At 27.4% G+C, this 22,770-nt stretch overlaps 1 protein-coding gene across 1 annotated transcript in view; it reads left to right on the top strand.

Moving 5' to 3' along the window:
* The window catches only part of LOC107455334 (transformation/transcription domain-associated protein), a 166,289-nt gene that overhangs the window by 80,765 nt on the left and 62,754 nt on the right, over window positions 1-22,770 (top strand). The window contains exons 36-46 of the mRNA XM_071182634.1: window positions 981-1,152; window positions 3,214-3,411; window positions 6,269-6,424; window positions 7,229-7,297; window positions 10,930-11,085; window positions 12,250-12,444; window positions 14,757-14,944; window positions 16,830-16,975; window positions 18,428-18,725; window positions 19,594-19,855; window positions 22,112-22,282. Of these exons, the coding sequence (XP_071038735.1) occupies window positions 981-1,152; window positions 3,214-3,411; window positions 6,269-6,424; window positions 7,229-7,297; window positions 10,930-11,085; window positions 12,250-12,444; window positions 14,757-14,944; window positions 16,830-16,975; window positions 18,428-18,725; window positions 19,594-19,855; window positions 22,112-22,282 (2,011 nt within the window). The remainder of the gene's footprint in view (window positions 1-980; window positions 1,153-3,213; window positions 3,412-6,268; window positions 6,425-7,228; window positions 7,298-10,929; window positions 11,086-12,249; window positions 12,445-14,756; window positions 14,945-16,829; window positions 16,976-18,427; window positions 18,726-19,593; window positions 19,856-22,111; window positions 22,283-22,770) is intronic.

The raw sequence follows: 22,770 nt of genomic DNA, 5'->3' as shown, positions 1-22,770 counted from the left end.
GAGCTGGAAGAGAAAATTTCATACTTTATAGACTTTGTGCTACTGTCTGAGCTTATTTGATCAAGACTGCCAGATTTCAGCCAACCAAAAAAAGCCAATCTATTTTTTTTTCTTTTTTTAAATCATCCAAAAAGAGACCATCTGAATTAAAACGCTGACTTTTATTGCAACTAATATTTTTCAAAAACTGTACTAATATAATTGAGATATACAATTGTTAATTAATTACTACATAAATATGATTGTATGTTAGGAACAGTTTGAAGCAGCAACTTCGCACTTTCAAAACAGTTTATAGCTACAACTTTTACCTTGGAAGCGTTAGGAACAATAAATTTAATTAACATAATACTATCATTAGAAACCAACTTATTTAATGCAGCTTCAGTATATGAATAATACAAAATTAACTAAAATTCTTAATTGTCCAACTTTTTAAACAAAATATATAATAATTATTTCATTTATTTTACAGAAGATATAATACAGTCTTAAAAAATAATTATTATGCATCAATTAGGAGGAATTTGAATAAGATTGAAATAGATTTTATACAATTTCAGAAAAAAAATTTCTGGTTTTGAAGCAAGCATGGTTTTTCTGAAAAAATTTCATCTCCTTGTTAAGTCAGTTTTGGGCTTTCTGTAACAAAAATCTCTAGCACTAATATCTTTCTGCAAGATATTTTTAATAATAATTAATATACATGTTAAATAATAATTTTAACATTGTTAGTTATTTAGGTTGGCAATATATAGCTATGCAGCTGATGGAACAACATTTGTATTCCAGTATTAAGTGCACATTAAGAAATTATTTGTGCACCCAGTATTAAAATTTAAATGCTTGTCAGTCTTATTGCATTCATGTAATTTATGCCAATTTAATCAAGACATTGATATTTATATAAAGTTTCTTCATAGTAAATGTAATTTATATTTCCTTCATTTTATTCATTTCATGAGTTTGTTCCATTTCAGACCGCAGAACGTTTTGGAGCCTTTACAAGATTTTTCAAACCACCATCAACTAAATGTATTTAATGTTGTTAGAAGTTATGGCTATTTACTGCTTAGTTTAATACTTCATTCACAAACTTCAGATCAAAAGGACAATACTATGGATACTTTGGATCAAAAAACAATTGATAGGGTAAGAATCATGATTTACTGATTAATGTAACTTGTTAGAAATCTCCTTGAGACAGAAAATTGTATTGAGACAGACCTACAAAAAATTGTATCCAGAATTTCCTTATTTATTCAATAACTTGGTAATATTTTTAAATGATTTTTGTTACCTTTTATTAATTTAAATATGTACTGGTGTACCGATTTTTTATTTTAGATTTTAAGTATTTTTTTAAGCAGGCTTCACAAACACAACAAAAATGTCGCCATGCAATGGATACCAGCGCACTGTGAACTTCAAGGAAACGAAACTGCAGACTTCTTGGCCAAAAAAGCCGCCAAGCTTCTACAAATATCTCTTAAGCCAGATCCTTTCTACACCGCAAAAAGGCTAATGAAAATCTCTCTTCGAACAACATTTGAGGCAAAACTCCAAGAAGCAAATAAGGATAAGGACTGGCTGGAAGGAATTAAAGATATTCCGTCATGGCCAAGAGAAAAATCTGTGGCCCTCTTTCGCCTTGCCACTGGCCATGACTGCTTATCAAAACACCTGTACAGAATCAAAATTTTTTCAAGCCCCTTTTGTCCATTATGTAACCTGCAAGAAAAAATGGACGCTAACGTTACAATGAGTTACAAATCCAATGTCGCGATTTGTATTTTCACATTTTTAGAATCTAATATTACAATTTGTATTCACGCAGTTGTAATATCAAACATCTATTTTCATATTCACGTGACCTAAAAATTATGCATCGTTATTCATATTTACGCGATTTAAAAATCCAACATTGCGATTCATATGCACTCAATTTTAAAATTTAATATTGCGATTCATATTTACGCGATTTTCAAATCCAATATTGCGATTCTTGTAAAAAGTAAGTTTTTCCTTGAATTAATTACTTTAAGGTGTGATATTCTTCATTAGTAAGTAATTTAATTAAAACTGTTAGTTCAAAAAATCATATTAAATTTGAAACGTATATGGTTTAAAGATTGATATTTCGATATCGACATTTTCATTTCTGAAACTATGTTTTCCACTTTGTGTCATAATTACTCCTGTTTCATTCATTCTTTACCCCTGATTCATTCATTAATTACCCCTGATTTATTCATTGTGATATCATTCTTTGTGTTCCTATTTTTGTTTTTAACAAGTTGGCAGCTGTGATTTGATTTATTATTAATTACTTTAATGAACAAAAATTCTAGTCTCGTTTTTGACTAAATTATAACATTTTTTACCCTCTGAAGGGTCATTTTTCAGTTATTTTATAGTATTGAAATATCTTTGAAATTGATATTGATTTATAAAAAAAAATTCATGAAGGCAAAATACTAAAATTAATTTGCTTTTTAAGGCCATTTATTTATTTGTTTTGGTTGGAAGGTGGATTCGATTTTCAAAATTTTAACAACTGTAAGAATTGGCCTTAAACTTGCACTTCTGTGATTATAAATAACTAAATTTATAATTTCTGTTTTATTGAATAGAAGTGAAGTTATTGTGATTTTTTTTTTTTAATCAGAAGATGGTTGGGTAAGTCATAGATGGGGAAATGGCTACCCATTGAGATTTAAATATTGAGTACTTGGAAGTACCAAGATATTTTTAAGGTAATTGTAGATAGTTAATTTATTTTAAACTAGATGTCAGCACTAATCGAATATGTGTATTTGGCAAAATAAACACTTTTATGACCGTTTTCTTGAAAATTGCCGATCGTTAAGGGGTTAATGAAATTAGTGGGAAGTATTATTCCCATATTCTTATGAAAAAAAAAACTAATATTTAGTTTTTGTTTGTCTTTAATTTGTTATGAATAGATATCATAAAAATTTATAAAAGCATAATACTAAAATTAATTTGTTTTTTAAAACTATTAAAAGAGGGTTGCATAAGTCATGGATGGGAAAATAGCTTCATATCAACATTTAAGTACTCATGAAATTAATGGGAAGTATTATTTCCATATACTTATTAAAAAAACTGATGTTTACTTTTTGCTTTGTCTTTCATCTGTAGTGAGTGAAAAAAATATAAATTTTAATTATTTTTTAAATTTTTTTTCAGGTGTTTCACAATTTGTTTGATATTTACCAGTCTCAGTGGCGCTCAATTACTAAAGATGCATTAAAGAATTCTATTCAAATCTGTATGAGTTCCAAAGAGGGTTTCAAAATATTAAAAGTCACGATTTTAAAAGCACTTGAATGTAAAGTCTTGGTTAAAAAAGCTTTTATTTTGAGAACAGTTACCCAACATTATGAGGTAAGGGAATTTCCCTATTTTATCTGTTTTTTCCTTTAGTTGACTTTCTTTTAACATTTTTCTATTTAATGTCACATTTTTCTGTTTAATGTAATGTTTTTCTATTTAATAGCAATACACAGAGTCACATAATTCCATTGTGAGTAAATTTGTAAGAAAAACTATTTTCTAACTGATTTTTTTTTGTGAAAAATACTATTAAAATTTTTTTTAAAAAACAAAGCACTTTGAAGAACTTTTGATCAAATTTTTATGTAGTATGATTCAACCTTAATGGCTTGATGGGGTGACCTTAAATATACTTATTAGTCAATGCAGACAATGTTTTAATCTACAAAATCACACCCAAAAGCGTACTTTCTCTGAATAAGTATACTTTTTTTTTTTAAGTATGACTGCCAAAATATAGAGGGTGTCCGCAATCTGGGAATTGTTAGTCCCAATTGTTTGTTCAGGAGTGCAGTCAAAAGTTCGAGCCCTTAATATTAATTTCATTTTTTGTGTACTTACACAAAAAATGAATTACACAGCTTGCTCAAATATTCTTATTAGTTAATGCAGACAATGTTTTAATCTACAAAATCACACCCAAAAACGTACTTTCTCTGAATAAGTATACTTTTTTTTGACGTATGACTGCCAAAATATAGAGGGTGTCCGCAATCTGGGAATTGTTAGTCCCAATTGTTTGTTCAGGAGTGCAGTCAAAAGTTCGAGCCCTTAATATTAATTTCATTTTTTGTGTACTTACACAAAAAATGAATTACACAGCTTGCTCAAATATACTTATTAGTTAATGCAGACAATGTTTTAATCTACAAAATCACACCCAAAAACGTACTTTCTCTGAATAAGTATACTTTTTTTTTGACGTATGACTGCCAAAATATAGAGGGTGTCCGCAATCTGGGAATTGTTAGTCCCAATTGTTTGTTCAGGAGTGCAGTCAAAAGCTCGAGCCCTTAATATTAATTTCATTTTTTGTGTACTTACACAAAAAATGAATTACACAGTTTTATACCTGCCAACTTTCACTCTTTCCGAGAATGAATTTTCAGAGTGGTTGTAAAACAATAAAAGAAAAACAATCTGACTCAAAAGTATATTTATATTTTGATCCCGTCGAAAATTGCTTGCGAAAGGATTATTATGCTTTCATATATTTATTTATATGTAGTGGTGGTCAAACTCATTTGTAATTATCATTATAATTCAAAAAGTTAATTGGAATAACCTGAGTATTGCTACCACTTTAAATATGAAAATAAAATCTTCCGGAAAATTCGGAAGAGTTGGCAGGTATGCAGTTTGCTCAAATATACTTATTAGTTAATGCAGACAATGTTTTAATCTACAAAATCACACCCAAAAACGTACTTTCTCTGAATAAGTATACTTTTTTTTTGNAAATTCATGTTTATTAATTACTTTCTACAGCTATGCAAGTCTATATTAAGACAGCATTAAATGTTTACTTTAATCTGTACTTTCAATCTCAAGAATCAAAAGATTTTTAAAAATGTAATTTCAAATGTGTTGGAATTTAACACACACCAAGAAAGTAATTTCGTTAACTAAAATTAATTAATGCAGCAATTTATTTAAATTAAATTTTAATACTAAGAAAAGAAAACAATAAAAGTATCAAAAATTTAAAACACTGTTTTTTAACTTTAAAAATCAATATATATAAATAAAAAAATTAGTTGATTTAAATCAATGATTTTTTTTAAAAAAATCATTTGATTTAAATCGTGATTTAAATCAAGCTGATTTAAATCAACGAACCCTGCCTTAAATATACTTATTAGTTAATGCAGACAATGTTTTAATCTACAAAATCACACCCAAAAACGTACTTTCTCTGAATAAGTATACTTTTTTTAAGTATGACTGCCAAAATATAGGGGGTGTCCGCAATCTGGGAATTGCTAGTCCCAATTGTTTGTTCAGGAGTGCAGTCAAAAGCTGGAGCCCTTAATATTAATTTCATTTTTTGTGTACTTACACAAAAAATGAATTACACAGTTTGCTCAAATATACTTATTAGTTAATGCAGACAATGTTTTAATCTACAAAATCACACCCAAAAACGTACTTTCTCTGAATAAGTATACTTTTTTTTTGACGTATGACTGCCAAAATATAGAGGGTGTCCGCAATCTGGGAATTGTTAGTCCCAATTGTTTGTTTAGGAGTGCAGTCAAAAGTTCGAGCCCTTAATATTAATTTCATTTTATGTGTACTTCGCCATACCTTGAGAACTTCTTAAACAAATAGAAACATTTTTGTGCACAATTATAAATTTTGTTTATCCAAAGATAATTTCATGCAAAAATAATTTGTAGTACACATGTACTGTTTTATTGTTATAACTATAAAGATTGTGAAATGTGAGGTATACAAATCATTTAAAAGAATTTTATTCCATATGGCAAAAAATTTGAAAGAAATCGTAAGAATAGCTCCTAAGAAATCAGATTTTGAATATCTGAGTTCTTCAGTCAACAATTCAAGCAATTTCATTCAAATTTCTCCACTTTCAAAAATAAAAATTCACAGCCCCCCTGTCTATATAGTGCAGCTTTCAAGAGAATTCCTCCAGACATTAGTCTTGCATCGTGGTTGTAACCACAGTTACGAAGAAAAGTCACTTCAGTTAGGGGTGTGGGGTGAATAGATTTGTCTTGATCATGGCATAGGTCAGGGTAAGTTAACCTATCAACGGCTTCATACCTCCATTGCATCCCCATTGGAAATGTACTCTCGCTTGTTACCATAGCAGACAGACTCTTAGTCTGGAGGAACTCTCCTCAAAGCCACACTGTAGATAACAATTTTCTTTAAACTTTTGTAGGCATTTTATGATTTCAAGTCAGACATCATTGAAGAAATGGTTAACTTTGTTGATTTGTTATCTATTGGCAATAGTAAGAAATCTGTGCTTGTAGTGGATATTATTGATGTTATATTGGCTTGGCATAAACGCAATGTGAAGGATAAAGAAGGCAATGTAAGTTTATTTCTTCATCTCTTTTCTACCGTTCTGTAAATAGTTTTCAATAGTGGTGTTTAGTTTAAAAACATCTTAAGTTTGCAAAGAAACTTATTTCTAGTCCTAATGGATTCATCGTGTAGTTATTTGTGAGCAATTTTTTATGAAAAATATTAGTTGTCATTTCACTGGAGCTAACTTGTTATTAGGTAGTTAAATTAAAGCAAAACTTAACCAAAAAGAATTTTTAGACAAAAAAATATTGTCTTTGATCTGTTATTATTTTGTTATATGCATAATTTATTAGTTTCCCAAATTGTAGCAATTTGTTTTCATTAAAACATGAATTTTAACAATTTATTCATTATGCATAAACTATTTTTTATAAAAAAAAAATTTGTGTCATTTTACTGTAATTAATTAAATCTGTTATTAGGTACAAAATGAAATCTTAGAAAAAAAAAAATTTTTTTTAATTTTTTTTTTTTAAATGTTGTGTTTTATGTGTGTAATTATTTTTTCATGTGCATCATCTATTAGTTTAACTGTAGTAGATTGATTTTTTTAAATTTTTTGAATATTGACAAGTTATTTATCATGTAGATTGATGTGTTTATAAATATATTTATGAAAAAAATTCTTTGTTATTTCTCTGAAATTAACTTCATCTATTATTATGTAGTTTAAAATAATGAACTTGAGGACAAAACTTATTCAAAAGATTTTTTTTTAGGAAAAAATTGGTCTTAGCACCAATTTATATTATTATTATTTTGTATCTTTTCTCTTTAGGTTGATTTATTCCTTTTTTTTTTCCTTTAGAAAAAGCCACTACTAGACAAACCGTCAAGCAGAGTGCTGATTAAACGCCTTTTAAATGTATATTGTTTGGTGAGTGAAGTTTGCATAATTTTACAGTTCCTATAATGCAATGTTAGAATGTTGTTATGACTGTTATGTTGTTATGTTAACTTCAATACAATAAAGATAAAAATTATCATCAAAAATTGAATGAAACTCTTTGTTTATATGCCTTTTGGAAAGTATATAATAAAAAAATAATAAACTGATAAAAATCAAAACTAATATTTGTATGTGCCTTCTTTAGTTTGTATAATCGCTAGTTACAATTTCAGCAATAGGATGAAGAAATACACATTATTAAAGAAAGTGCTGAAAAGGTTTTCTAAAACAAGGTGATTTTAGCATTGAGGGAATAAAAAATATGAAGAAAAAAATCCTTTTTTGAATTATCAAAAAATATTGTAAAACTTCAGTTCAAATTATTAAGGTCTGACTGAATTTGTATTTATAAGATGATGCTTTTTTATTGATTTTGTTAATGAAGTACTATTAAAATTTTCTGTGTGATGAGACAATTTTATGTAATGTTTTTTAGTAAACAACTACCTCGATGATAAGTTGAAAATTTGCATCCTGACTGTATTGGAATTTGATCAGCCCAACTTACTTCTAAGCTTAGCAAAAAATTAACTTGATGGATAATTTTAGATATTGCAGTCATCGATGAATTTGCATATGCATGGCATGAAAAATATTTACCTCTCTGTCTTTATGATTGATTTATGAAAAAAAATAGTTATGCTAGCATTAATAACACAGTGAAACCTGTTGAGTTAATCACCTAACAAATTTTATCTTAAAGATCTAGTACCAAACTGGCAAAAATATTTAAATTCCTCTTCTACAAGTTCACCACTTCTCTAAATGGGCCATCACATTGTTTTCCAACAGTGGCCAACTTACACCAAATTTATTGGTTCCAGTTGAAAAATTCTCTACGAAGAATTTTTTATTGCAGAGAAGTTTGAGAAGTCAACTTGCACAGCTTTCTTAATAACTTGCCACTACAGGGTACATACCCTTCTATTATCAAATTGATTGGTTCTAGTCGAAAAGTTCTTTTCAGAGAATTTTTTATTGTATTAAAATTAAAGAATTTTTTCAGCTTTTAAAGTAAATGTTACAAAGTTCGAAGTTTCAACAGTGTGATAATAAATTCAAAAGTATATAGTTATGAGTTTTTAATCATAACTAACGTTTAAGCATGCATATTTATTAAAATTATTAATTTTCATTATTTTAAAAAATTCTCAGGATTGAAGAATTTAATGTAAGTAATAACTTGTACTATTTTGTACTTGTTTGCTTTACTTAAAAATTTCTTTTAAAATTACTTTGCATTTTGTGATGTTTAAACTTTCATAAAAGTCGAAGAAACTTTTTTCAATGGGTGATAAAAGAAAAATAGAAACCGGCACATTTTCTTCAATTTGGTAACCTCTTAATGATTTTGAATGATCATATCATTCAATTGTTGTTTTTGTTGAATCACTTAATTTTCAAAAACACTTATTTGTATGACATATTTTACTGCTTATTATATAGTTCTAAATGTCTTCATTTGTTGGATATAAAGCAATTAATCCATTTTTTTAGTAATCTTTTATCCTCTGCCACAGGTAAAAATTAAAAAATTTTAATGATTCCAAGATTCCACTGATTTGAAGGACCAGCAACTAAAAGATATTATTAGACTCCATTCCTTTCTATTCTTCTTACTTATTTCAACTTTCAATTTAAATTTCTCCAAAAATGGGGAAAATTGAAAAGGTAAATATCTAAAATTTCTGGAAATGACAAAATGGAAAATATAAACATCTAAAAAGTTTATAGTTTCAATGTCGCCATTGCATGCAACAACTTTTAGTTCACAGTCAAGGTGATCGTGAACTAAATGACCCATCGATCTGAAGCTGAGTGGGATTCAAGGAATCTAATCCTAATCCTTCACAACAACTGCTCAGTAGAATTCTTCTGTTAACCGAAGTCAGTTTCAAAGAAATTTGTAAATTTCTTTTCAAAGGTTGTCAATGTTGATACCTATCAATCTGAAGCTGAGTGAGATTCAAGCCACCGCCAGGAATCTAATCCCAATCCTTCACAACAACTGCTCAGTAGAATTCTTCTGTTAACCGAAGTCAGTTTCAAAGAAATTTGTAAATTTCTACCTTTGTTTTTTTTTTCTTCTTTTTTTTATCACCTGTGTAGATAGCTCTTGTAGATTTTTAGATGTGATAACTCAAACCCTGTTTAAAAGGTCACTTTTGTTAGCATACAACAAAAAGAACAATATTAAAGATCAGCATGCAGACCCTGGCACCTGATAAGTTCCTTTGAAGGAAGCTTACTGAGATGTTCTTGGCCCAAGTTGTGGTGCATTTGAAGAAAATCATCTCATGTTTTATTTGAGCATTGTGGCTTCTACTTTGAATAAGTTGAAGCATGTTATTTTACTGTTGCAAGAAAAATATGATACCATAGTGCAAATTGAATTAAGAGAAAATTTTACTAAGTTTCCAAGCTCATATAAATCATTTCTTTTAAAATCAATTAAATCTGTTAATAATTAAGAATTAGGTGTTTCGTACAAATGGTTAATTAAAAAGATTGTGAAAAAATTTTACTGTCTTCAGGAATAGTTTAAGTAAAATTTTAGCCTATTTACAAAAAGGCATTTCTTAAATAACCGTGTTAAAAGTAAAGATAAATAAATTAAAACTCTATAATGCAATTCTGTAAGTAGCATTTACTTTGCTATCTGAAAGCTTACCAAAATGGATAAATTTGTTTGATTTCTTTTCTTATGTTCTGGATAATTTCATTTTTTTTAATAACCAATACATAATTGCAAATTTTTGTGTTTTAAAATATTAATATTTAAAAGATTTTTAAAGCATTAATATTGGTTTGTTGCATATGTATATTTCTATGTTAATAGCATGTGAAATGTTCTATAAAATGCAAGGCTTCGTGTTTTAAGGTTTGCTTAACAAAGATCTACTATTGTACATTGAGAAAAAAGTATGGTCAAAACTACCAGATTATGATTACATTTACTGTGTTCCTTGTTCTATAGGAAAACCAAAAAGCTCTGAAATTTTTACCGCAACCCTTTGGTAATGATTTTGATAAAATTAATCATAAAATATAGCATTATAATAAGTGATAAAATTTGGTAATTGTGGTAAAATTAATCATGATTCCTTAGAGCATGGCATAAAAATAATTTATTCGGTTAAATTCAGTTTTCAGTTTAGCATATTTTACTAAATGGTTGTTAATAAGAACTGTAAGTCACCATAAATATTGGTAAACTGTAACCATATATCGATTTATAAATACCTTATATTTTTATTTTATCATCCAAATCATATTTTTATTTTACCAGAAATGTCCTTTTCATACAGTACGGTAATTATACCAGAATATTTTTCTCCATGTACTATATAGCTCTACTACTTATTTTTTTTTTAAAAAATCACTAATTAATTGCAGAAAATAGATTAAGAGCAATTTTTCCTCAGTAATATGAGCAAATAAAATATAATATCTAGTAAAATATAAATCTTTATATAATATAAAACTATATTATATTATTATTACTTAGGATAATCAAAGTGTTTCTGCATATCTTTGTCACTGTTGACTTCTTTCCTTAGGATCCTGAAGAAGTTAGCCATGGATTGATGCTGATTACTGGAAAAGATTTGATCGAAAAAAGTTCCACACTTTTAAAAGAGGGATTTACTTGTAATATGTGGAGTATTGACTGTTTAGAGACCTATGCTATTTTTAAAGAATCTCTAGAATCTCTGGTAATTTTGCTTGAAATTTTTTTTTTTACTAAATCAATCTAGCTTATCTTTGAAAGATAAATATGTGTTGTCCAATCTTTTATTAGCATAATTTTATTCTTCTGCTCACTATACTCCATATTAAGGTAGACTCATAAGTTGAAGTATCTTAAATCTTTGTGGCAACAAAATAAAGTTGTCAACTAATTCTTTAGTCTCTAGATTAATCTTTTGCCTCCTTTCTGGGCTAAAAATTGTAAAAATTAGACTAAAAATGCTTACAATTTTAAAAAAATGCTATTTTTTGCAGTAAGAAATTTATTTATCTTTATTTCTGTTAAGTAATTCAGTATTTCATTGTTTTCGCTAATTTTGAAAACTCCATTATAGAAATAAATTAAGTTTTGGAGAAAAATGAATTGCTTATAAATACAAGGGTTATTTCAAATTTTTTGTGAAAGTTTTTGTTTTTGTTAAGATTTCTTAAGAACAGTATGTATGCAAAATTTTAGTATTTTGAGTTAGTGTACAGTCCTTTCAACTACTTTTAAAGAGTGCTCTAAGTAATATAAATGTTTAGCTATCTTAAAGGCAGAAGGGGGGAATAAAAGTAAATTATGTGTACCTGAGATTTTATTTTTAAAAAAAAGGAAATAAATCAAAAAAATTTGGGGAAAGAAATTTTAAAATTTGAAAAGTGACTGGAAATGTGTTTTTTTTACAAATGATTCTCTGAATATGGGATTTAGTATTTTTAAAATGTAGTTATTAAACTTATGTATAATTGTAAAAAGAAAAATATTATGTGTGTTCTAATCTTTAAAAATATTATTAGAAAAAACTCCTAAAAAAACTTGCAATTTATCTAAAACTTTAAAATAGGATAAATAAGAATACATACATTTTTAATAGAATTGGTACATTAACAAAATTGATATTTTTTTAATACATCAAAACTTTTAAAATATGTTTATTTGCAATTTTCAAAGTTTTCTCTATTTATTTAAATCATGTATTCCAATTATATTTAATATGAAACCATGACATTCGTGTTATTTAGAATATTTTATTTGTATTGTACGTATTATGCATATAATTGTAATAAATAAATTATTTAAAGTATTAATAAGAAAAAAGACAAACATTTTAAATTTCATTCATTTTGTATGTTTTTTTTTTTCCAAGGGAATAGTTGAAACAGAAGAACTTCAGCTAAATCTAAAAGCCCAAGAAGGAAGAATTCAGATACTTCTTTGTTCCTGTCTTGGAATGAACAATCCTAATATTCTGGATTTCATGAGCAGAACACCGTCCACAATTAATGGGAAAAGTATCATAGAGGTGTTCATTTCTGACTGCTTCCAATCTAACTCCATAAAGGTATATTAAATATTTAAATTAGTAATAACTCTGAGTTGTTAATTATTATCAATCTAAGTATTGATTTTAATTATTTTATGCAGAATTTTTAGATTAAGCAGATTTAGGCAGACTTTTTAAATTAAGTGGTTGCCAATAACTGTCTAATCTCAACTTATAATTTTTTTTTATTCTTAATGTTACTTATTATTACTTATACGCTGGTTAACAAAATGTTAGAAATGAAGGAAATTTCGGTCTAGAAGAAATCCTACAAAAAATTTTATTGTGAGAAAATGTGTCTTTTTGCTCATTTTTCCTTGTTAAATAAGCATTAAATGTCAATTTGTGTATTTCTTAGTTTGAATTCCTTAAGTTTATGAGTTATATGTGGAACCTTCATTTTAATAAATTATTACTATTTCAATATATTTTGATTTCTAATAATATTTAGCATGTGCTTGTTTAATCAAGAATTATATTAAATCAAACAAATTTCTTTTCTTATATAAACTTTACTCTCCTAAATTATTTTGAAAAAGTTATTGTGCTAAAAGAAAGAGAAGGAAAAATTTAAAAAATTATGGGAAATTTCTATTTAAAAAAAATAATAAAGAATAAAAAAAAAACTTTGTTCTGAGAAAATATTAGAGACTGAGAATTTTCTGCATTTCCAATAAATCAGGAATGATTCCCTGATAAATAAACTGAGGAATATTCGGGAGTATAATAACTGAGGAATATTTCCTGATAAATAAACTAATTATAATTTGCAAAAAATGTAAATGTTTGCTTAAGTAAATTAATAATTTTTTAGATCCGCCCATTCAGTTAATATCAATATTTAGCACAGTTATTAGAATAAATTTACTAATTACATTTTTTTTGTTATGTTTTAAAAGTTTAGTAGGTCAACATTCTAGTCTGCAACTGAGCATCAATCGAAAGAACTGTTTCCAATTTCAGTCTTATTCATACGAAACTGAAAAATGAATTTAAAATACAGAGGGCTTCAAAACTAATTTTTTTTAATCGCTCGCTTTGTAGAAAAAAAAGGAGTAAAATCGGAAGTAAATGAAAACGTAAATGAAATTTTACGTGTCAAAAATAAGATGATTGTTAAGTGATTTTTAATAAGATAATTGTTTTTGAGTTTTTATTTTCAATAAGGAAGCAAATTAAGGGATTTGATAAATTGCAATTTGACTCATTTTTATTTATAATTATTTAATATTTCATGCACCAATATTTGGGTTTTTGACAGTAATTTTCAAAATGAAAAGAGTTTTATGTTAAAATATTTCAAGTACATAATTGATGGAACACTTGTAATTTTACATGTATGTTAATTTAAAAATATTTCGTTTATAAAATAGCCAATAATTATCCTTGCTTCAAAATTTTGGGTTTTGGACAATTGTCAAAAACTATGTCAAAAGGTTTTTTGACATAAGTTATTGTCAAAAACTCAATTGACAAATTATTGTCAAAAACTTGCCAACCCTGCCTAAAAGTGCTTAATAATATTTTTTGAGTGCTTTAAAGGTGCTTATTTTGTGTTGAAAAATTTGGCTACTCACCCTGAAGGAGCTGCATAGCCTTCTTATGCAGATGCACCTTCTGCTGCTGCTCTTTGGAAAAATAAAATCCGTGGCAGGAAGTAAATACTGGAGACTAGGGCATCAACCACGATTTTCAGAGACTCCTGCACTAATTCCAAAAGATAGCTTCAGAAGGTATTTAAGATGCACTAGACAAGAACAAAGATAAATTAATTTATTTAACAAATATAAACATGCTAAACTAAACATTACAAAATATATTCCTCAATTCCATGAGACAGTGGTATGCACCTGATCGACAAACAGGCAAATAGCAAATTATACAGATCATGACATATCTGTCAAAATATCCCCTAAGCATTTATACTTCCTCTGGAATTTCCGATACAAACTAACTGCCAGCCAAAGGAAATTAACAATTCAATGGTTTAGTCTCCCTTTTGAACGGAAGCAATGTTACTCCTCTCTATCAACACTCTGGGTGAGTTCCGCAGTTGGAGTCGTTACAAAATCCTTGAAAATGTTTGAGAAACTGCACCAAAAAAATTTTTTGTAATTTAAACTGTATTGTATTTTATCTTGAGTAGCAATTCTTCCTCTATAAAAGAGTTTATGCATTCCTTTTTTACATTAACCTTAATTATTAATTATATTAACCTTAATATCACTTAATTTTATTTCCCTGGCTCCATAGATCTGACATGTTTGAATTGTATTTACTTCATTTTTATTTTTGATACTTATTTTTCTTTTAATTTATTTACATTGTAGGTAGTTGATTGTATAATTAATAGTATACTGGCAATAAGAGTTCCCAACCAGTTCAGCAAAAATTTTGATAAATCATCAAATTTTTTGTTGTATTGTTTAAGACCTGCAGTACTTAAAATGTCTTCTTGGAAACTGTGCCTGCATCTGTTCTTGGAATCATTGCTAAGACCAGAATCCTCCTCTGACAAGTAAGATAGTAATGTACATTATAGTAATTATATGCTTAGTACAGAACTAAAAAAAATCTCAAAATAGTTAAATATGCCTATACATCTTTTTTATTGCTTATAAAGGGAAACATTGACAGAAAAAAGTTAAAAAACCTCAGCAATTTTTAAAAGAAGCATTTTAGAAGTATTTTTGGATAAATAGAATTTGAAGAAGAACAAATATAAAGTTATATAGATTTTTTACAACTTAGTTCATTTTATTAACATCCAAATGTTAAGATGTTCTGAACATCTAATTAGAGCTAGAAATTCTAAAACCACTTATATAGCTCTTTCTACCTATAATACTATAATTGGTTCCTACTGAAACCGCCAAAAGTGCCTATTACCAAAATTAATTAATCAACAGTAATATAAAAAATGTTTGTTTCTCTTTTACGAATTAGTACCATTTCTACATTAATTTTGTTTTTTAGTACTCAGCTTTTTTTTTCAATCAATGCCTATTACCTAAAAGAATTAAGCATCATTGGCATCAATAATAAATTGGCAATTTTTATGTTCTCTTAATTGAATTGGTACAATTTTTTATTAATTTTGCCTTTCAGCACATAACATGTTTTTTATTTCAATTAGTGACACAAAACTTATTATACTTTATGCATATACCTACGTATATGTGTATTTGGTAAATATCCATTTTTACATTTTTAATGACTCTACATTTAACAAAAAAATTTAAAAGTTAATGGAAAAAAAATTGGGTCTTTTAATTTAAAAAATGTAATGAGGTGTAAAATTTTAGCAAGCCAAAAAAATGTTAAAGGAAAAAAGTGTGAAATATATTGTGGTATTATATATCTTAAATAAAGTATTCCCACGGCAGCCCATTGTGAGCCAGTAAGGTCTTGTAGGTAAATTTTTCACAGTTTCGTCACCAACAGTATGAGCGGCTTTTGATTCCCAAACAAGCTGGTACCCATTAATCTAAAGCTGGGTGCACTTCATGCCAGATTGAGTATTGAACCCCAGTTTTTTATAAAGACAGCTCAGTGCCTTTGACCATTGAGTCATGAGTGACTGTTCAGAATAATATCTCTCCCATTAAATTTTCATCTATATTTATTTTCATAAATAGTAACTTCCAAAATACAGAAAACATGGTTTTAAATAATGCTACCTTCATTCTTATTGCAATCAAAAGTTTACTGCATGGTGCTTAGCATTTTTAAAAAGTGCTTAAAGGTTCTTATTTTCAATTTTCGTTATTTAAAGGCCCTTAAAGCTGCTTTTTTTCATTGGGTGTTTTTGAAAAGTGCTCAATTTTTCCTTTTTAGCGACTTATTTTCTTTAGCATGTCTATTTTCGCCACATATTATGCAAAAGTGTGTTTTTCGCATTGTTCTATTCAACGTTTTCACAATTCTTTCAACCACAATCCATTCCGCTGTATCGTTGGTTCATAGCGTATGAAAGTGCCAATCATTTTACATGTTTGATGAAATACTTGCAAGTCCGTGTGTGTGTCTACGGAGCTGGGTTCAGTGAGATTATTGCACTATCATGTGCAACTCTACTGCATTTTGTAACATATTCTCAATTTCAGACTTTATTTTCCACCCTCTGGTATCAAACAAAAAATCTATTTATAATTTGATTGTGGCTAATATAACCAAAAAGGAGTTCTTTGTCAGAAACTAGTTATTTTATCAAGATCATGTAAAGTCTTTGAAAATTATTTTGCATTTTGTTAATGTATATAGTGTTAAAAAATAGTTTTTTGAGTGCTTAAAAGATGCTTATTTTTTGTTGAAAGATTTGGCTACTCACCCTGTACTATTTTAGAAATAATAATTTTTTAAAAAGAATCATTCTGTTTAAACAATACATTTGTGTCTTACAGGGATTCAGAAAGTTCTCCTGTGTTGTTCTTTGCCAAAATGGGCCTATTACGTTGTTTGATGCATCTAAATTTATCCGAGACAAAAATTTCCTCAAAGACTAAGATTTTGTCAATGGTTTTATCTATGATGCCTAAAGTGACACCAGGTAAAGAATTTATTGGTCATTATATTCTATTTTAATGTGTATTACTTATTATTTTGCAATGATGATTATATATTATTATCATACTTGTAATGTTCTCTACAACTGAGGGTTCTCTAGTTCACTATGTACCCCAGATTCATTAAAGCAGGGTTCGACTCTATAATATAATTAATTTTGTAACCTTTTGTTTAAACTGTAAAAGAATTACAGAAAGATTTTATAATTTAGAGTGATTTAATTATTTAGATGTGATAGTTTAGGATGATTTTTCATTGTCTAAAAATAGTGATGAAATTCTTGAATTAATAATTAAATAATGATTTGTTTGATTTTTGAATATGTTCGTTTGAGTTTGTTTTGAGTATATAATATACTATATTATATATTATTATTCTATATACTATATTATATATTATTATTCTATATACTATATTATATATTATTATTCTATATACTATATTATATATTATTATTATATTATTTATATTATATATTACTGTATATTTGTTTGAGTTTTGAATATGTTACAGTATATACCCCAGATTCATTAAAGCAGGGTTCGACTCTATAATATAATTAATTTCGTAACCTTTTGTTTAAACTGTAAAAGAATTACAGAAAGATTTTATAATTTAGAGTGATTTAATTATTTTGATGTGATAGTTTAGGATGATTTTTCATTGTCAAAAAATAGTGATGAAATTCTTTAATTAATAATTAAATAATGATTTGTTTGATTTTTGAATATGTTCGTTTGAGTATGTTTGTTTGAGTTTTGAATATGTTACAGTATATACCCCAGATTCATTAAAGCAGGGTTCGACTCTATAATATAATTAATTTTGTAACCTTTTGTTTAAACTGTAAAAGAATTACAGAAAGATTTTATAATTTAGAGTGATTTAATTATTTTGATGTGATAGTTTAGGATGATTTTTCATTGTCTAAAAATAGTGATGAAATTCTTTAATTAATAATTAAATAATGATTTGTTTGATTTTTGAATATGTTCGTGCATTGTGTACATCTTGACATTTCGTTCATGGGCTGCAATAGTGGCGCAACTCAAAAAACACGCATTTTGAACTAAGAACAGGTGTAAATATGAAAATATACATTCTTTTCAGCAGCAGTACTAGCACAACTCATAATTCACCTTAAAGGTAATCTTCGTTTTTAGCAAACTAAAGCATTTCTCTTGCATTTTCCTTAGCAATGAAAACTTTAAACCCACTTATCTCAAAACATGATTTTTTGAGTTGTGTCGCTATTGCAGCCCATGAGCGATTTGTTAGATTAGATTTATCTTAAAACTTTTTTAAACATCGTTGCATTTAGCTTAGCACATTATATCTCAATTGTTTATCATATCAAATTAAGACAAACATTACAGAAAAATTTTTCTTTTTTTTTTTAATTGTGGTAATTTATGTATAAATTAATTTATTTTAGAAACCGAAAGTTTAGTTCTATATGGGCTCAATGTTCTGAAAGAATGGCATATTGATTTTATGAAGCCAGAAGATAGAGATAAATTTTTCCTGGAAAAACTACCCACATTCATTGGAAAAATTACCCGGAGTGAAAGCTTCATGACTATAATTGGGCTTTCTCGATTTTGGTTAACGAAATTGGAGACATTTAAATACCTCGAACATGTAACCAGAGAACTTATGTTGGTTTTGGACAGTAAATTTTCTGATAACTCACTGCTTATAGCACACTTTAATGATTTGTTGATAAAACACCAGTAAGTATATTATTAAATTTCTAGTTTCCTATGCAAGTCTCACCGGCGTTCAAAAGTTAGTTTAGTTATTCTGTTAAATATAGATTTCCTCTAACTAAAATGACCTAAACTGTAATTTTTGTTGCAGCTAATTTTAGTTTTATAACATGAAGCTTTTTACAATACATTTAATGTAGCTTTAATTTTTCAATTCTCTATTTTAATTAGAGAAAAACTTTTTACTTTTAGTTTTTTTCCCTATATATACCTTTGTTATTGTTTCTGAAGCAGTATATTTTTAATTTTTCAACTCTATTAACTTCTTGGGAGCCTTATGTTTCATGGTGCATAATGTTTTTAAAAAATGCTTAAAGGTTCTTATTTTCAATTTTCATTTTTTAAAAGCTCTTGGAGGGGCTTTTTTCATGGGGTTAAAAAGTGCTTAATTTACCCTTTTCAAAAATGAGATTTTTTTCTTTACCATGTCGATTTTCACTGCGTATTATGCAAAAGCGTTGTTTTATTGTTCTATTCAATGTTTCCACAATTCATTCGGTGGGATTGTTGCTCTCTCTCATGTGCAACTTTGCTGCATTTTGCAAGATATTCTCAATTTCAGACTTCCTTTTCCACCCTCTGAAATCGAACTGGAAAATCTCTCGTTCTTTTTAGGGTGGCTAATATAATCAAGAAAAGAGTTATTTGACAGAAACTAGTTATTTTATCATGATCATGTAAGGTGTTTGAAAATTATTTTGCATTTTGTTAATGTATATAGTGTGTAAAAATATCTTTTTTTTTGTTGCTTAAAAAATACTTCAAAGGTGCTTATTTTTTGTTGAGAGATTTGGCGTTTATTCTAATTTTACTATTTCTTGGTTATTTTCAGAGAAAAATATAAAATCGAAACGAATTTTGTTTGGACAGTTATGTGTGAATCTGTTTCTGAAGAATGGTATAAGCATCAACTAATCCGAAAAACATCGTACAGCCCTCTGAAAAAACTACTTCAAGCTCTTTATGACAATAAAAATTTGTTCCAGAAATTCTCATTTGTAAAATGCATTGAACTGATAATACTATCCTTGCAAGACTCATTTTTATTTAGAAACATCGATAGAGAAAATCAGGAGAATTCTTATAAAACAAAGGTATAGATTTATTAAGCAGCTAATCAAAAGATTTCTAATTTAATAAATGGTTTTGTTAAGTTTTTTATGTGATTCAATTTGAAAATGTGATCCATTCGAAAAAGTTACGTGAAAACATTTGTAGTAACAATTTTTTCATCAATGTTCAAATAATTCTCAATACAGTATTTTTGTTTGACGGATAATTTTTCTTCATCTGTATTGATTTTTTGAAAATTTAACACAACAGAACAGAAATTTTTTTTATCATGTATAGGTGTCTGAGGTAGCCACTTAAATTTCACCCATTTTTAGTGCTCTTGTGCAAAAAAATAAAAAGAAAATTTTGGTTTATAAAACAATAGGAATGATGAGTTTAAGTATGAATTTTGACATTAAATTAAAAAATTAAACAAATTTAGTCCCTGGTCTGCAGGACATGTAACTAAAACATTTTATTAGTCCAATCACATTTTTACTGTTCCGCTAACATGCCTCACTGATATTTTATTTTTGAAAAGTTAATTTAAATGAAAAATTGCATTACAGATAATGTGTAATATTTAAAATTATGATAAAATATGTTATTTTTAAGCATCTTACCATCTATTTGCATTTATTGCTGGTCAGTAGGCCCACTGATAATTTATTTTATAGAGGTTCCGATCAAATTTCAGTGCCCCAGACTAATGGACCACTGTTGATTTTGAGCCTTGTCTTATATCTAACCATTCAGTGAAACACTCTTGATAAAAAAAAATTTTATGTGTAAGTAAAATTTACATTGATTAAATAATTACCTTATAATCATACAAAAAAAACTAACATTTGCGTTTAAAAATTATTTTTAAGAGCTACAGCAGGATTTGAAGTGTAATTTGTAATATTTATTATAAGTATATATTATAATGGCTTTGCTGATTATAAAATTAGCATCACTTAATCTTGAAGCATCACTTTAATTGTTAATAAAAATTAGCATCACTTTATCTGTACTTTTTTTTTATTAAATATTCTAAAATAATATTCAAGATTTCAGTACATTCATCTATGTGATGTGCGATGGTTGTTATTTGTTCAAGTTGAGTGTGATTGTGTTAAGTTTTTTTTTTATTTGTATTATATCTCAGTTAATGTAATCGTATATATATATATGTAACATAAAAAGCTTCAATTAATCTTTTTATGTTAGTTTCTTTGATATAAAACAACTCCTACTTTATTACTAATTAATTATTCAAATCGAAATACTTTCTCACACTTTTAAAAGCTACATCTTGTTTCTAAATTTATTTTTGGCCCAACTATGCATAAATTTAAATAAAGATCTTTTTTCCCTTTTAAGCCGTGGGAATCACTCGAGCAAGTTCATTAACCAATAGTAATTTCTGAGATTTCCCTCTTTTCCCTAAATAGAGACATTTTAGGATTTTTTGCAAGATTTTCCCTACCAGAAAGACTGTTTGCTGATGGAGTAAACATCACTTCTTCGCTCCCACTCAACTAAGAATGATCAAATAAAAGTTACTCTGATTTAATTAAAATCCTGTGTCTGTTTTCCTGCTCGGTCCGACTGCATTATTTTACATATATATATAGATATATCTATAGATATACATATATATATATATATACATATATATAGATATTATTTTCACCAAATATATTATTAAACTTTTATTTTTCAAATTTTTTAAAATTTTTGTCCTTTTTTTTCGGATTGTTTTTTTCTCTTTCCAGTTTCTTGTTATTTTTATTATTGTTTTTTCCCCTTCTTTCATTGTTCAGTAGTTTCTCCCTTGTTTTCTCTGCATTACATATATATAAAATATGTTTGGTTGTATCAAATTAGCGGATTATTATAGAATAGAAATTTATAATCTACTACTGAGAAATATCCAAATATCCTGTTGCTTTAAAATGTATATCTGTGCACATTACATTTTTTTAAACTGTTTTTCAATCTATTCAGTCTGTGTTGAAAAAGGTTTTATTATAAGAACAACAAAATATTAGGCTTAACAAATATTTAATTATTATTTCTAGGACTACACTAGCAAAGATGAGCAACAAGTGGGGATTTTTATTTTTGCTTATTGTTATGTTACTTTTATAAAAAAAATTTATTTTATATGTTCTTTTTGTATTGAATTGATTTAATGCAATAATCAGGTTCATTTAATAATCGATTTAGCTTCATTCCAAATGCTCATGTGTGTTGTTTAATTATTTCTCTTTCTTTAATGTGTTATTATATTGGTGATTACATTCTTGTAGGATATGCTGGCACACTACAATTCATTTCTTGTGAATCTAATGAAAATACGGGTATCTGATTTCGTTCCTAGCCTTCTACATCTATGCTACATTGATCCTTCTGTTGCTGAATATGTGTGGAAACAAATCTTTAAAACATTATGGCAAACTACGTTAATCGAGGATAAAACGGTGAGATGTCAGATCGTTATATACTGTCTGAAAGTTTTCTTGAACTAAGCAAATGTTTTTGAACTTTGTTATTTAACTGACTAAAATATTAATCTGCTTTAACTGTGTCACTTGTAAAAAAATTACTAGGAGTGAAATATACTCCTTGTGAATTTTTTTAGCTGAAATTATTTATTTCATGTTTTTCATACTACAGTAGGGAACCGATTATCCGGAACGATCGGGACCATCGCTATTCCGGATAACGGATTTTTCCGGTTTTCTGAATCGCTGCAAAAACCCGTTTTTTTTATTGTTAAACCCAACTAAAAAAAAATTTTTTGAACAATCTTAAAAAGAAGAAAAAACGATGAAGTAATACACTAATAATTATTTCCAAAATGATGGTAAGGTATCTTTCAAAAAGGAAAGAAAAATCCTAAAATCTCACGAGGAAAAAAATATTCCTTTAAAAAATGGCGGGAAAATTTATCGAATTTCATTCCGGT

Source organism: Parasteatoda tepidariorum, chromosome 6 (assembly GCF_043381705.1).
Source record: "Parasteatoda tepidariorum isolate YZ-2023 chromosome 6, CAS_Ptep_4.0, whole genome shotgun sequence".
NCBI classification, from domain to species: domain Eukaryota; kingdom Metazoa; phylum Arthropoda; class Arachnida; order Araneae; family Theridiidae; genus Parasteatoda; species Parasteatoda tepidariorum.
This window is presented reverse-complemented; position numbering and strand designations above follow the sequence as displayed.